Source organism: Tinamus guttatus, unplaced genomic scaffold, assembly GCF_059628265.1.
Source record: "Tinamus guttatus ecotype Peru unplaced genomic scaffold, ASM5962826v1 Tinamus_guttatus_pri_ptg000368l, whole genome shotgun sequence".
Classification (NCBI taxonomy): domain Eukaryota; kingdom Metazoa; phylum Chordata; class Aves; order Tinamiformes; family Tinamidae; genus Tinamus; species Tinamus guttatus.
This window is the reverse complement of record NW_028288902.1, coordinates 2,325,637-2,342,372: the sequence shown is the minus strand read 5'-3', so window position 1 is coordinate 2,342,372 and position 16,736 is coordinate 2,325,637. Positions and strand designations below refer to the sequence as shown.

The following is a 16,736-nucleotide window of genomic DNA, read 5'->3' as shown; positions in this document are numbered from 1 at the left end:
GTATGAAACACCACTTTATTTCAGCTGACACAAACACCTGAAGCACTGACACCAGTGTGTTGCCTTCCACTCTGTGTCCAGCAAACAGCTTGACTTCGTTGGTGTTGCCACGTCTCCATACACTTCCCTCAATTACCAGACTGACATATTTGTGCATATTGAGCTGGTTTTGAAACTACATTTAAAAATTAGAACCTACAGGGTCTTCCCAACGTTCTCTTTTACAATATATTTACTTCATAGAAAAAAAGATGCCTCTTTGTAGTAAGATGGGCGTAGATGGATTTCTCACGTGTGGAGCCTTGTTCTACGTGTGCTGTCAAACGTCAACAAGAAGGCTGGTTTTGACCTGAACGTGCCCCAGTGTGAATAGCAGTGAGCTTCTGCCAAAGCAAGCTGCCATTTTTTCTTCCCAAGAATACTTATTTCAAAAATTAACATTTCTCCCTCCACCTAAAATGGATGTTCAAGTACTCTGATAATATCTTTATGAAGTGGCAACTAGTAAATCAGTGTGCCAAAAAAAAAAAAAAAACACCCCACCTTCCCCACCAAAAAAAAAAAGAAAACCCAATCTTTGAAGATGCATCAGGTAATTCTCTCATTCCTAATCCTGTACCTGTCCCACTGAGATTCGAGGGAGCATGGTTTCTTTGGTTTGTTGTTGTTTTGTTTTTGTAAGCCTACTTTTGCTTAGGTACTTTTTTTGTGACAAACACAGTTTGAGACGTTGCCACCATTCAGTACTGCACAGGAATCACTGAAACTAGACGTAAAAGCAGCCACAACCCCACAGCCCAACTAGGTGGCCCTACCTTTCCGGTTCAAATGCTTTTGCAGCCTCTGAAAGACGATTTTGACCTTACGCAGTAAGGGGACCAAAACTTGCAAAGGCCAGAACCAAAGAGAAAGCCTGGAGCTACAGACTGCAAAGGAATCATGCTCCGCATGAAGCAGAGAGAACCCAAGCAACCAACCACATGGTGCAGTAGGTATTAATATCCTGCAGCAAGCAAGGCATCAGGCAAAATACAGACTTAGACAGTGGCTTGCTTCCAATTTTTTACGATCTAGGTAAGACAAACACCAAGAACATAATCATTTACTTCAAACAATTTAAATTAACTGCCCAAGCCTGTTCCATAGGAATATGCTTACACGTATAATCATTAACATGAAACATGGTTCACAGTCTGGCATCCCAGAGACCCTGAAATACCTCTGAAAGGGCAGGAAGGCAGAATTCAAACAGAGCCTTTACAACCGCCTAAAAATTGCACTCAAAACCTAATGTAGCATAAACTTAACTAAAGAGGAACTCTGGAAAAAGAAATCTTAAAAGTAATATCCCATTAAGCTTGGTGTAAAGAATAAAGTTAGCTGAAGTAATTTGATACAAAGATTTGGAACAATAACAACGATTGGTGAACAGAAGTGAGAAGAGGGTAGTTAGTGTCTTATAATGCAGAATGCTAATCTAAGTGAAAATATTCATAATCAGAAAAGTTATTTAATCTGAGAGAGAGACTGATATAACCTAGTACTATATTCTAACCACTTCTTTCAAGACAAAAAAAAAAAAGACAAAGCAAAAAGGTAAAAATTACTTTTGGATCATACTACGATAACAAATAGAGAAGTTAAATTAAGAGTAAGTAGAAAGGTTTTAAAAAGCTGAAAAACAAATGTTTATAGTGCTTCGTTATCAGAACCAACCTTGTTTATCTTCACAGACAAAGCTTTCTTGTTTCGTTTATCACACAAACCTTTACCTGCGTGAAATAAGCAGCAATACACTTTGATCGTAATACATTAGCTTTTAATTATTCATTAAAATCCTTAAATCAATTAGATGTTAATGAAAGTGTACCCGAAGTGTATTGGCAATGTGTTTACATATAAATTCAGTTTACACTCCAATATTTATAAACCTTCAAGAAACAAGTTATTACAATTATTCTTTAACTATTCCACCAAACCACTACAGAGCAGCAGCTTATTTTGTTTTGTTTTTAACCGAGAGAGCTGGTAACAAGGAACTATTTGTTTGTGTTGCTATATCTCCTGTGAGGAAGTCGCACAGAAGTGTCTGAAGGAAAAAACAAGTCTTTCAGCTTGCTGTAAAAAAGCTGAGGAGCTCATCCCTTCAGCTTCCAAAAATGAAAGCTGAGATTTGACATCATTACACCAGATACACACCTACTTTGGGCAGAAAAGACAGGGTACTAAAGGGCTCTCTGTTCTGGCAGAGAAAGGGATAATCAGGGTCAATACCTGGAGGCTGACGACTGCCAAATTCAAGTTAATCACTTACAAGAAAAAAAGAAAGAAAGAAAAAAAAAAGTATTTTCTCACACGAAGTGATTAACCCCAGTGCATCTATCAATGCACTATCTCTTCAAACCAAAACTGGAAATTAAAACTGGATGCTTCTCAGGAAGGTATTGCCAGATATCGCAATTAGGGCCTCGCCTGGGTTAAATTTGATTACCTGCAATATGCAGATTATGATGATGAGTTCATCCATTTAGGCCTTAAAAAAGGCAGGACTCGAGCATGGTAATTTTATTATTGGAAAACAAAAATGCTTTTTAAAATACTGAAAACAAAACAAACAAACAAAAACCCCCACCAGATTAACACCCCAAACTGACTTCATATTTTCTTTTCAAACAAACAATACTAAGTCACTTCACTTTCATCTGTACTCAGCCAGACTAAAGAAGATGGAATCTAGAAGAGTCACTTGAAAAAAAAGAAGTGGCTTCGTACTCCTTTACTCCTTCAAGTTTGTGAAATATAACTTATAAATTAGAATTTCATCAGTATGACAAAAACACAGAACACTATTTTGGCTGCAGAAAACACACGTCAACAGAGATACTATATAAACTGTACAAAAATCTAAGAGTATTTCTATGAAATGTTTTAGATGAGCAAAATAAAAATGCTTGTAATTTCACAACAGCCATTTCCATGTCAAGCAGTTTTCACCTTTTCAGATTTTTGCTTAGTTTCCTAAGTTATGAAACCACTTTAAAAAAGCAGTACCTGTTAACGAAGTGATCTCTGGCTGAAACTAATGCATTTCATTTATGACTGTAATTAAGGAGGCAGTTTTTCCAGCAAAAAACACTACTGTGGTTCCAAAATATTGCAAGTTTGCTCTCTTAAGTTCCACACTCTTATAACTTGGTATTTGATTTTGACATGCAAATGTAAGCAGTTAAGAAAAAATCTTATATTTAATTCATTAAGGCAAATAATGAAGTTCCAAAATAAAATCAGCAATTTTACATGGGCAGTTAAAAATATATATATATCAACTTACTGTATTTTTTCTTCACAACTGTGTTTAATTTCGCTGCTAAAGGCCATCTTTCTGGAGCTGTAGCTCCTCTGAAAAATTAACAGAAGATACTATGAGCAGTTATATCTTTGAACATACTTGAGCTAAGAGCATATCCACTCATCTTAAACCAGTTCCTGTTTCAGGGAAATTTTATTTTATATGCACAGAATTCATGGCTACTGACTGCTATTAAAACCCTGAATTTGCATGCTGTGTAACATAATCTGTGCATTAAATAACATAATGCTTTGAAAAGCTTAAAAATGGAAGAAACATCTGCTTACAAGACATCAGTATCAAATCAATGTTTTTATTCTGCTTGATTTCACTGCAACATGTAAAAGATGTCACAACTCACATGCACAAATACTTAGAAAAATATCAGTCAGTGGTATTTCAGAGGTGCAAAGGTCTCTCACCTCAGTATCTTGCTTATTTTCTAAATAATATATAATGAAATCTGCATAAAATCATACTTCAAGAATTCTAGGCATCACGTACTATTCTGAACAACGTGTTTAAATTATGAACATTCAGAGAAATTCACCTGTGCATTCCTAAATTTCCCCCATATGCAAGTGCTCTCGGGTAAGCATTTACAATTTTTTTTTACCCAAATTTTAATTAGAGAGAACTAATTCTAAGAAAAAAGAATTTGGACACAGAAGTAGAAAGGGTTTTCAGTGAAATACTATTCCACTAGGAGTGGTATTTTTTGTCCCTTGCTTGGTGCTCTGCAACGAAATGAAGGAGATCAGTGTAAGCTCTTCTTTACAGCAAGTGTGACAAGACAAAATATCTGCTACACAGGAGGAGTATTTCCATAGTCCTCTCTCAAAATGCAATGAGATCTTGACTATAACTATACCTTATAGTAAAAAGATGAACAATGCCAATGTGTACAATAATCTGCAAGGGTGGATTTTAGATTCATTTAGATAACCAAAGGAAAACAGTCCTTTTGTCAAAATATGACCTAGATATACAATCTGAACTCAAATTAACAAGAAATTTGTCAGATTTGTTTTGAAAACCACCACTGTATACCTAAATGCAATCAATACACTGTTCCTTACACCCTGCTTATCATTAACTTTAGTAGGAACTACATCTGTGATGAAAAAGCTAAATTACCACTGACAGAGGAAAGAATGTCTTAAAAAAAAAAACACTTAAAAAAAAAAGAGGAATAATTTCCAACCTGTATATTTAATAACACTTGAATTTTTATTTTGGGAATTCCAATTAGAATCCTTTAGGTTAAGTGCAATACCAACCTTATAAATCTTCTCATCTTTGCATGGCTATATTTTCCCTTATTGCAGGCACAGATTTCCTCTTCTGTCTCCCATAATTGCTTCTTTACCTGAACCTGAATGGAGAAATAAAGTCACAGTCTTCAGTCTAGAAATTCAGTAAACACCATATTCAAATACTTCCAAAATATCTACAGGTCTACAGGCAAATGAGCTCAAACAGAAGCACTTGAAACCTCCTCAAATCATAGCTTCTTTAATTTCACAGTTTACAGATTTGAGGATATTTTGACCTATTTTTTACAAAATGTCAGAAAATGCTGATATATATATACTGGCTAGGCCAAAGATGCATACAAATTCCCCAAAGCCACACGTCCCTGAATATTCAGAATGCCACTGCAAGCACCTCAAAAGTCCTGTGCTATCTGTCACTGAGAATTAGTGACTCCAGTGTCTCTGAACTGAGCTGGTTAATGTGACTATGCGAAGGTTGACTTTGAAAAAATGCTCAACTACACTTCAACTTCCAAATGCTTCCTCGTCCTAAAAAAGGAAAAATACACTCTTCTTAAAGTAGCTTGCAGATAGCATATAACATAATTTTAAAAACGTGGCTACAACACCGTTTTTATTACAAAATGAATTTTAACAGTAAAAACCTGAGCTGCGAAGTAACTTCAATGGCTACATTTCACCTGCTTTCATGGGATACTTTGTATTTTCTTATTCGAGAAACTTGACGTTGTATGTAACTTTGGTTTTCCGGTATTATTCTTATTGTGAGTATCACAGTACCGATACTGCCCCTGCTAACAGTGACCATGGTGGCAGCACCTCCCTGTGCCTCCACCTATCCCCCTGCTCCAGCACCTCTTGTTTTGGAGCAGGATCCCCCTCTGTCCTGCTTGCCTGCTTATTGGCACCCCATCTCTGTGAACACGAAACCCAGTGCACTAAAAGCAAAGTTGATAGAGTCTCTAAACTACCCTCACTAAAGTCTTTGGTTTCTCTTGTTTCAGTTGCTTCCTCAGTTTGGCATGCGCACACGCACACAAAGCAAGGGAGCTTCTTTTGTGAATACAGTGAAATGAAAAATCAGTAACTTGGGAACTATTCAAAGACATAAGTTTATCTCAGAACTCCAAACCTGTACCTAAAAGTATGAGAATCTTTTTGCACATGTTTTCAAGTTCAGTAATCAACATCTGTCACAAATAAGTTTTATTTTCCTAATTGGTAAACTGTTCTCTACAGCAGCTATATTTTGCTTTATTTATGGCCAAAAGATTCAGAAGTCTAGATTGAGCAAGGCTTATTACCTCACTCTTCTTGCTTTCATGAATTTGTTCCTGCCAGTGTTTTAGAAGCAGTGCTAAGACTCAGCTCTGCTAAGCAGGCATTATGGCCAGCTAGTTCATATAACATTTACAAAACTTAATTAAGAAAAAACAAAAAGCTTTGAGAATCATACTCTACTTTTCTTCTTAGGCATAAAAAGAACGTTCAACGATGATTAAGAAGCTGCTATTTGTTTATACTTTGTTACTGTAAAAGTTTGTTTTGGAAGAATTAACAGAATTCTAAGCATCAAATATTTTCAGAAATGTTAAAGCTGTAATTAATAAATTAACAAAACTCAGTTGTGTATGACCAAGAGGTCTATATACATCAGCTACAACATCAGCTGTTTGAGAAAAAAGGCTGGGACTCACCTTTATCTGATTCTCTAATGCATCAAGCTTACATATGGCTTGAAATGGTCTGCGATCAATAGGACACGAGGCCTTTGTCTGAAAAAGATTTTTCCTGTTATAACTTTTGTAATAAGCTAAGAAAAAAATAGCCACATTCTGTACTTTTCATCTTAGCTACAGTGCTTTGATGAAAATACGCAAAATTTCAAACTTGCTGACATTAAGAATCTATTTGCATTTACTGGTCATATAATTTAGTAACCTATTTTGTAAAGAGACTTTTCCTTACTAGAAAGTCCAAAAGAAACAGCAATGTAACTCAGAAGTTATATTCAAAAGAGGAAAAACACCTACATGAAGGTAGCTATGACTTCTTTTTCGTCATTCTCTTTTTATTTTTAAAGTCCCTGTTAGGTAACTCTAGTTTTGCACCACCGCACAAACCCCCCTTTCTTTCGTAATGCTGGAAAGCCAAATATTAGCACACACCAACAAAAGAACATAATGCAGTCGCTGGGCATGGGAAGGGACAGCTACCACACAGAACAGCTTCCCTCGCTCCCCGGTTTCAACTCTGTAACACAAACTGTGGTGGAACTCTCTAACATGCCCTTCAACTTCTCAGCTACCAAACTTTTTAATTCGGCGTCTTCTAATCAAAATCAAATAAACGACTCTCTACGAAAGGCTACTGCATTAATATCTACTGCAACTTTTCAAGCTGCTTACTTCTCCATTACTTTTCACTTGTTTCTCTACCTACTGAATTTTTCCCCTATTTAGCCTTTGACTTCCACAACACTGGGGCTCTCCTAATATTGACCCAAAAGCATCAGCAGTTTCAAATATGCCTGAGAATCCCAATCCCCTACTTACATCTTGCGCTTTCTGAGCAACTACTCTGGCACTGCAGCTGAACAACATTGACAAAGAGTATTTTGCTGCCTAACAGCTTCTCCTGTAGATGCAACTTCAAAAAAGCCTGGAAGTAAAGTTCTAATATTAACAAGGGAACAGTGTTGGTGCTGACACAGGACAAAAGGATCATATGAAAGGAGGGAAAAGAAGAGAAAGAAACCACATCCCTGCAAGGAAAGCTAAAAGCCACAAGGCTGGTGGGTGGCTGAGTGCTCTACTACATTCCAGCTCCTTTTGGCAGCCTGTAGAGAGCACAGGCTCCTGTGCTTGACACAACTGGCATTCTGTAAAGCAGTTTTCAAGAGAATGGCCCTCAAGGAGGCTATTCTGCCCCTAGCAGTAACTGGGAGCAGCTGGAGCTCTGCCACTCCATTTCATACTTGCATCAAACATGTCCCGGGCTCTGCCTTCTTCAGGAAGATACAGCAAATACCGGGAGAATATATTTTAATAAGGAGCCAGAGGCAAAAGAATTACTTTGCTAAAAGACAATCTAGAAAAAAAAAATACAATTAGTACATTTTCCACTGAGACTAATGAGTCTGTCTCATTTTTAAGAGTGTGCTCCAGTATTCCAAGCTCAAATAACCATTCTACCTTTGAACCATTACACTGGAGAAGCTGCATGCACAGTCAGTTCCCATTTCCCATGCATCCAACATTCATTTCTCAATCAGAATTCATCTACCGGGTTTTTTCTTTTTTTCCTTTCTTCTTCCCCCTTCTCCCCTTTTAGACTCCTTAGAAGAAACTGCATCCACACTTGCTACCCACATTTGGGCATCATTTTCATTCCTTTTCTTCTCCCCCAAACAACTTTCGAATTTACTGACTATTTCCAATCAAATCTGATAGAGGTCTCCAGAAATACAGATTTACTGTCTTTTCCTTAGCAACCTAAGCGTGCACCCATTGAGGGAAGGGCTGCACTGCGCAAGGATACAGACATCAAACAGCGACACGTTTGAGGTGTCCAGAGTGGGGAAGCGTCAACCAAAGCTCCACCTAACTAGGCCATGCTGTGACTCGTGGAGAAACACACAGGAAATCAGTATTATATTCTGATGCTAGAGATGGTTTAATGTGGATGCTCATTCCCCTTCCTCACTTGAGGGGTCTTCAGAACAGGGAGATGGGGAAGTAGGGGAGAAATCCGACCTCTGTTAGACCCTACTTCATCTCACTAAACAAATCCAGTATTTCAATAGTGTAAATTCTGTCCTTAAGAGAGTTACCAGGGAAATATGCTATTTTTTGCAAGCAAGATGCAATGCTCCTCTTATAAACAGACTGGCATGAGCAACTATGAGAAACTTGCGTACAAACTGTCATAAGGTTAAACGATTTTTTTTCTTGTTCATTTATCAGAGCTTTTCATATTCCAGTTGACTGATGATGAGCAGGAAACAATGGCAAAGTGAGCCCTGCTCCTCATTTGCCTATACAGCCCCCCAACCCTTGGGCAATCAGGCTGTAATTTGAAATTAAGTAACCAGACCAGAGTTGGATTTTATTTATTAAAAGAACAGGGATCATTGCATGAACAAGCTATTGCACAAGGGTGAGATTCAAGCCATTACCTCACCAGAGCTTCCAAAGGAGAGGGATTTTATCCTTACCCACACCGTCCTCCCACTGGAGGATCCCACTGTTCCCTGCAACCTGGCGGCCCTGGTGAGGCCCAAGCAGCCTAGGCAACTAACCCAGTTCCCTAAGGGCTCGGATTATGAAAACTGCTTTGGTTCTGTACCCAACAAAAGGCTAAACAGGAGTAAAAGAGCAGTGTTGTCCAACTGAGAGATCTCACAGTCTGCAGTGCAGTGCAGCTATTGAACCAGCTGCAAACTTCTCACAGTAAAGTACTTTCTTAGATATACCAGACAGGCTGAAAGAGGCATGAAAGAGGCAAATTTCATATCCGCATTAAGCTTGTTTCAGAATAAGTTGTTCTGAGAAGACAGTCTGTTTCTATATTTTAAATTTACACAAGAAGATTAAGTCACGTTCCCAAGTTTAAGTCACAGTAAGCAGTTTATTCATTGCTATGAAATGTAAACATGGATTACTACACACATTAGCAGTAAATCAAAGTATTTTGCTCGACTAGAAAATCATTCACTCAGTTTTTTGTGGAACCAAACAGATGTTTAAGAAACCCATACATACATACACAGTGATCAAGAAAGAGAAAAACATTCTGGAAGAACCAAAAGCTATGGTTAGGTTCAGACGTGTTTAGAAACAGCAGATGCTGTTTCCCACTCCAACTCAGTTGCTCTTTATAGCTCTAACTTTGTCTGATATTTTGCAGCAAATCTTCTGAGATATTGTAGTAAAGACATGACAGCTTAAAGTGTTACAACTATCTGGGCCCTGGAGGGAAGACAGAGGTTCTTCTGTGTTGTTTATTTGTCTAAGGATACATCAGCTTTCACCTGTCAGCTAATAATATGGCCTTTAAAGTGAAAGATCAAAGGATTAAAAAAAAAGAAAAAAAAAAACATATATTCCCCTGCCTCTCCCTGTGCTGCTACAGGGCAAAAAAAAGGGTTAAAACAAAACACTTTTTTTTTTTTATTGGGGGGCAAAAAGGAGCCACTAGGAGCCTTTTGCTCCTCTCTTGTCTTTGTGAAGATGCCTCAGGAACCAAAGGGTCTTCATTTAAGGCCACTTAGCTTTCCCCTTCACTTAGGCTTCTATACAGGAAGCATCCTAAGGGATAGTGAACATATACTGTCCTTTGGTGGAGGAAAAAACTTAAACAAGTTAAAGGTAAGGAGATGAAAGGAGTCCAAGTAGAAGCTAGCACTTTTATTATGGATAAGGAGGAGGGATTTAAAAACAAAACATGGCAGTCTTACGTAACTACTACTGTATGCAGTTATGTTTTAACACAGATGTCTAAAAACAGAATAAAATCAGAAAACAGTATTACAATATAGTATTTAACGTAACAGTTAAAATTAGAAGAGCCCAGCTGGTGTTCTTGAGATTTAGTTTTTTGCTTCCTGACAGTGTTTTTCTTGGAAAAGCCCAGAAGAGCTATCCAACACACTGTTCCAAACATCTCAGCTGTTTCACTGTCTACATGAAACTGCTTAGCATTTTCCTGTAAAAATCGGTAACTCTGAAGGGATTCATTCTTGCACTTGACCTGTGATATCCTGACACTCTTCATAAGGCATGGAAGTGTTCACGGAGCCTGTAACCCCAGAAAAGCTGTTTATGAGCAGGTGTGAGGGTTTTCTGTGCATGTTCTCTGAAAATGCACTTCAAAGTATTTTGATGTGGCTTTATCTCCACAGGCAAAACCATGTTCAGTATTCTTAGAACTGTGTAGCCTCAAGATTATTAGTACAGAAGATACTATTACAAGATTATAAAACAGCAATCTTGATAATCTCAAAGAGGAAGTGTGCTCTTAACTGCATCACTCCCAGCAGCATTTAAAATGACCCTGCTCCAGCTGGGGCTTTCTAGGAAAGCCACCCAGATAGGTGACCTCAAAATGGTTTTGGTTGACAGAATAACTTTGTTGAGCAGCCCCATCTCATCAAGCTCTATATTATGAGGTTTCATGCACTTAGCAAGCAGATGAGATCTATGAACAAGCATTTCTGCAGTATTATTACTTTACCACATTTCCTCCCCACAACAGTCCATAACTAAAATCTATTTTTCAACTTCTCATTAAATGACGTCCTAAAAAAGAAACATGGTCTGTATAATGTAATGCTCCTTTATTAGAGAACATGTTTTCAGCAATACCAAAACATTATCTAGTTTTCACCATTAAATTCAGGTTTAAAAATAAAGTTTAGACTGTAGAAGTTGCATCCAAATCTTTCATTTCCCAGTAAAAGCTGTGCACAAAAAAGCCCCAACAGTTCTGCCTCCATCTTCAGTGAAAAGGCAGACACCAGAAAGCACTTTAGCACCCTATTTCTAGAAAAAAGTGGAAAAAGTCATCCCAGGATTCTAGTCTTCTTGGTAAAGTAGATTTAACATTCTTGCAGTTGAGCTTTAGAAGAGCAGCATTTCCAGCAAGAGATTCTAGTTTATTTTTCTAGACATATCACTGATGGTTAACAGAGATAAAACAATGCACATAATAGAGATTCTAGTCTCAACACCCAGTCAACACTCATTAGCTGCAATTTTAAACAGCTGTTTTCTCTCTACCCACATCACTCAGGCTGGCTAGTCTTCACTTCCTATCCAAAATTGCCACATGTTGCTTCTATATCCCATAAAATGCTGACAAGTTCTATTGCAATGGTGGCTCTCTTTCAGGAAGGATGAAATGGCTCATTATTTGTAATGAGCTGCAGACCCTGTGGCAATTAAAGCTGTCACCATGTTTTCTTAGACACTATATTATCAGAAAAGGGAACCCAAGCTCAAGAACATTCAAATACCAAGTTTCACATGGCTCTCCCTCAACAGTGTTAAAATTCACAACCTGCTGCATAGGGGTATTTTTCTTGATAAATACACCAAGAAAAATTGCACACCAAAAAGTCAGTATGTAATCTGAAAAAGTATGAAAAGTCTAGATTTTCTAAAATAGTATGATTAAAGTAATTTTCTGTGCAGCTGTTGAGATATATCATCTATGCATATCATGTATGCCTTGGAGACACAAACTAGAGAAGATCTTTGTGTGGAGGGTGTTTAACTTTAGGCTTAGGGTTCCTCTGGCAACCCAGTACATCAGTTCAACAGGGCAACCCCAGCTGTGCCCACTGCTCTGCACCACAAACCAAGAGCACTGCAGAACTCGTTGCCACGTCAGCTACTTCTTTCATGTAGCCTCAAGGACAAAGGAAGACAAATCAGGAAGAGCAAAGCACACACTGAGAATTCCCCTTGCCAGGCAGGTAGCTCCCCTTTTATCCACAGGGCAGCATACTCATATAGCATATTGTACATGAGCAGCAATCCAAACCTTCTACACGTGAACAGCTCTCCTAAATTAACCAGAGGACCTAGCACACACGTAATGCAGGGAAGCTCTGTGGGCCAACTGATGCTGCACGAGACCCACCTGGGGTAAGTTCTGTAACTTGCACTCTGCTTTAAGACTGATGTCTTTGAGTAGGATATTAAAAAATGAGTAGGATATTTAAAAAAAAAAAAAAAGAGCTTTCCTTTAGTGCACCAGACAAGGTGACATTAGCTAATTGGATAACTGCTTCCCACAAATACATAATTAACATCCCTTCATATTAGCCTTACTTGTTTGTAGCCCTGCTTATTATGAACTAATACACGTGCTTAGTAACTTGAAATACAAAACAGTCTAATTTTGACTACTTCCCTTGCTCCAACACCAGACTGATGGTGCCTGAAGACTCTAGATCACTTTGAGATATGGGCAAAATAATAATCTGTGCACCACACAGATGTTCTTTGCAGTAAAAGAGCCCTTTTCTCGCACTGTCCTTCAGCATTCCCACTGAGTGTGTCCAACAGCCTCAGCTACAGATTTAGGCATCAGGTGCCTGGTATTCTTTATGAGCTGCTAACATAGCTTTAAGCTCTTCATTAATAAGTTAAACAGTGTCAGCTTATCAGAGTTGCAGACCCCAAATGGCATTTATTCTAGTCCTTGCTGCCTAATGAAAACAGTCGGACCAACACTGGCCCATAATTCCTGCGAGAGCCCTGGGAGGTAGAGCCAAAGACAGGGAAGATGACAGTCTAGAGCACAGGACAACCTAATGGCAATATTGGATACTGCAGTTAACTATGCTGAACATAGCCAAAGAGTGAATAATACATTAAAAAAAAAAAAAAGCTAATTTGCAGGCTAGTTGCCTGGTGGGAGTTTAGTCTCTACTTCACATTAAGGAGCTAGATACTTTTCCTCATCAAGAAAGGAAACATAGTACTCCAAATTAACTAGAAGCCTAAAGTAATGCTACCAAATTACCAAACCAAATGTTCAGATTTAGTCATTAGGGCTTAAGTGTATCAGGTCAACTTTAACGAGCATCTTATACATTTTTAGCTCTTCATGGAATCAAACAGCAGATACTCACTTAAAAGAAACACATATCCCCTTAGAAAGCCAAAAAAGCCTCAGAGTGCTATGGCTGTTGCTTGCAGAAAGAAAACGTGCCAATACGGAACACCTAACTATAGTTAAGAGTATTTCTGGAAGTCTCTCATAACTAGAAAGAGGAACAGAACTGCAATCTCACTCTTACCGTTTCCCTGAACTACCCTGGAATTAATTAAAATGCACACAGTTTTGCATAAAATCCAAAATAACTAAAATCTTTATGCACAATCTGAAAACAACAATTTAGAGAAGTAGTTGCTCGTTTTTTTGTGGCAAAATCTTTTTAATTGGATGGAGCACAGTGACAGTAAACCACACAGAGGACTTGAAGCAAACTTACGACTTCTTAAGATGAATTCTTTACTTATGAATCTTATTCCCAACTTCCTTACTCTCTTAAAAATCAGAAAGAAACAAGAAAACTGCAGGTAATTTCAGTCTTCATTATTCAGACTGACTTAACTGACAACTAAGTAGTCAATAATTACTTATCTAATGGTCAACCAAGAGCTGTCAGAGAAAGCAAATACTACGCAACACTTCAAAATAAAACACAGGCAACAAGTGTTACTAAATACTAACAGTGGATACAAAAGCACATGGCATTAGCATGCCTCCAGTGGCTTTTGGTATGTTTCTATCAACCCAAGTTAAAAAATCTCATCTGCTTCCCACAGTTGAAGCATTTCAACATCTGTCAACCAGTTTGCAAAACACTCCTTTCAGTTCAATCAAGCTACCAGATGAGACTATGGGATTTCATGAACTGAACAGATCCAGCCACCAGCTTCCCCAGTGAAACTGCTGTCCTTCCTCTTCTATCAGATACCACTAATGGCCATCACATTTACCTCACCTGTAGCTCAAGAGCCAAAGTTGCTTTCTATTCCATTTGTATAGTACTTCAAGGCAGAAAAGAAATTTGCCTCTTTAAAAGAGAGATTCTTCTTTTCCTCATTGGGCTTAAACACATCTGTTAGGCAGTGTGAACAAACTGAAGTTCAACAGCAAACCCTCAACCTACTGCACTGCTTTTGTGGACATTTTACTGCTCATTGCCTTTCACCTGTTGTAACAGCAGCTGGAAGAAAGCTGAGGATGTTCACTACTAAATGAAAGCACAGCAATGAATTATTTGCAGAATATGCAATCTGGTAATAGGAGACTTAGTTTATTACCCAGTACTTATTTATCAGCAGTTATAATCAAAATTAAAGATTTTAATTCCAAACAGCACAAAACCTTCTGGCTGAACTCTTCAGAGAGAAGTATCTACTGAAACCTTAGTTTATATTGTAGACCAATGTGGAAACATACTGGTCCCAGTCCTGAAAGATCCCATTAAAAGAAACAATACAAAAAATATTATACAGAAGATTAAGCCATGCTTATGTAAGCATGCCACTGCAATATTACAAAGTATACATTACATGACCTGACTATAGTTATACCACCTGATTTTCTGAACAGCAATCACCATTATCACCATTCTTGAGGGCCAATCTCTAACAATCATTACTTAAGCAACATATCTGGTGAGAGACAACACAGATTATTTTATTACAGTACACAGAACACAGCTTAAGATCTGCTTATAAACCGATCACTGAAACACTTCTGTATACAGCAAGAATGCACAACTATGGATTTTTAAGAAAACCAGTTATTAGATATAGTAGATCAAATACCACATCTTTGATTCCCAGACTTACCTCAGCCCATTTAAGAATACAAGTCATGCAGAAGGTATGGCTACAGTTCTCAGGAAAACCAATTTCTTGTTCCAGAAGGCAGTTCAGACAGATGGGGCACTTGTCACCTTCATCAGATATGAAAGCAGTAGAACAGGAACAGCATTCTTCATTTTCTTCACCTAGGATTAACACTGACACTTTCAGCTTTCAGCTGTCTTTGAAACAGAGTCACTGCAGATTTGAATAACAATTTAAGCTAAAATCGTGCAGTTAAAAAGCAAATTAATAGATATTCAGGTATAATGCAGTCAAGGTGCTGGCCCGAGAAGCAGTTAAAGAAATAAAAAATATATTTGCACAATGTATTTCATAGAGTAGAATCACCATATCAATATTTTCATTAAAACAAATGAAAGTTCTCTCTCCAGTTATTTACATGAGGAAAGAATCACTGATTTCCTACTTATTGCTAAGTCACTTAGTCATTCTTTTCCTAAGAGTTCCTCAGAAGTTTGCACTTTCTCTCCATGAAATAAATTACATCAGCATACCTCATAAACATCCTATATACACTCAGACTCCAATTTTTAGTTTTCCAGTTTTTAGTTACTAAACATCCTCAAGTATTTATCTAATCATGTACATTAGAAATGCTCCTACTTTTGCTAAAACCCAAGGCATTCTTCATGGAATTTTACTTTAAATCCATTATTTTTCTGAGTAACAGCCACCTCCATTTTCTTTTTGATATTAGCAATTAAATAAAAAAAGAAGTCATGGGAAAGGATTTGGGAACCCCACTAGGTAAAAAAAACACTTTGCTGGGATAATCAGTGCTTACATACCTTCTTTCATAGCCAGCACAATAACAATTAGGCGAGAATACATGTAAAATCCGACTTTCACAGCTTGGACCTGGAGGACATACTTTAATATTTACATGCATCGATATTACCTTCTGTATCTTCATGCTCCTGGCTCTCAGCATCTGGAATATGTTGCTTTCTGTTCTTCATTTTCTTAGAAAATGTTGTCTGGAAAACATAAGCCATGCATACACTGCATTTAGAACACAAGCTGAAAGCAAAAATGGGCATTGTGAATTCAATGCGGAATTACTAGTGCTCTCCACGTCAGTAAACACGCGCAGGGTAGAAATGCTCGACGTAAGGAGTTCGGTGGCAGTCACTGACAAATCTATTTGCAAACAAGAATTTTTAATGCTTTCTGAATGAATGAAAAACTTCAGGTTGGGAGTATCAAAACACTACAAAAACTTTGTGGTTTTAAGACATTTATTTAAGTGCTTCTATTTTGAAAAGCTAAATGTATTGCTAAGCTTCTACGCAAACCACACCGCAGTGATTAACCTCTGCAAATCGTCCCTCATAAAATGTTGGAGAAGGAAAAGAAATCGAACACGCAAAAACCAGAAAAGCCAGTTACTTTCAGTGCCTACAACCACAGTGGTAGGGGCAGGTGAGAAAAGTGAAGAGCAGCTTGTGTTTGCTTGCTTCAGTTCTGTCAAATAATTACAGCTATTAGCAGTCAGTAAAGAGTACAAGGAAAGTGGAATATTCAAAAGAGACACGTCACAAGCACAGGCACAGCTAAGAATCATGAAGAAAGAGGATGCACATTTGAACCACTCTCCAAAGGAGTGGTGTCAAGGCAGATAGCAAGGATACAGACTATCCTTGGGATGCATGTTATATAGGGTCAGAGAAATTTGTATCATACAAGAAACAGCAA

The 16,736-nt window shown here is 37.8% G+C and overlaps 1 protein-coding gene across 1 annotated transcript in view; it reads right to left on the bottom strand.

The window, feature by feature from the left end:
• SCAF11 (SR-related CTD associated factor 11) overlaps positions 1 to 16,015 on the bottom strand; it is a 29,785-nt gene extending 13,770 nt beyond the window's left edge. The window contains exons 1-6 of the mRNA XM_088530368.1: positions 15,940 to 16,015; positions 15,003 to 15,163; positions 6,324 to 6,401; positions 4,630 to 4,724; positions 3,332 to 3,399; positions 1,717 to 1,772 (exon numbers count right to left, since the gene is read on the bottom strand). Of these exons, the coding sequence (XP_088386494.1) occupies positions 1,717 to 1,772; positions 3,332 to 3,399; positions 4,630 to 4,724; positions 6,324 to 6,401; positions 15,003 to 15,163; positions 15,940 to 16,000 (519 nt within the window). The 5' untranslated portion in view covers positions 16,001 to 16,015. The remainder of the gene's footprint in view (positions 1 to 1,716; positions 1,773 to 3,331; positions 3,400 to 4,629; positions 4,725 to 6,323; positions 6,402 to 15,002; positions 15,164 to 15,939) is intronic.
• Between the last annotated feature and the right edge of the window lie 721 nt (positions 16,016 to 16,736).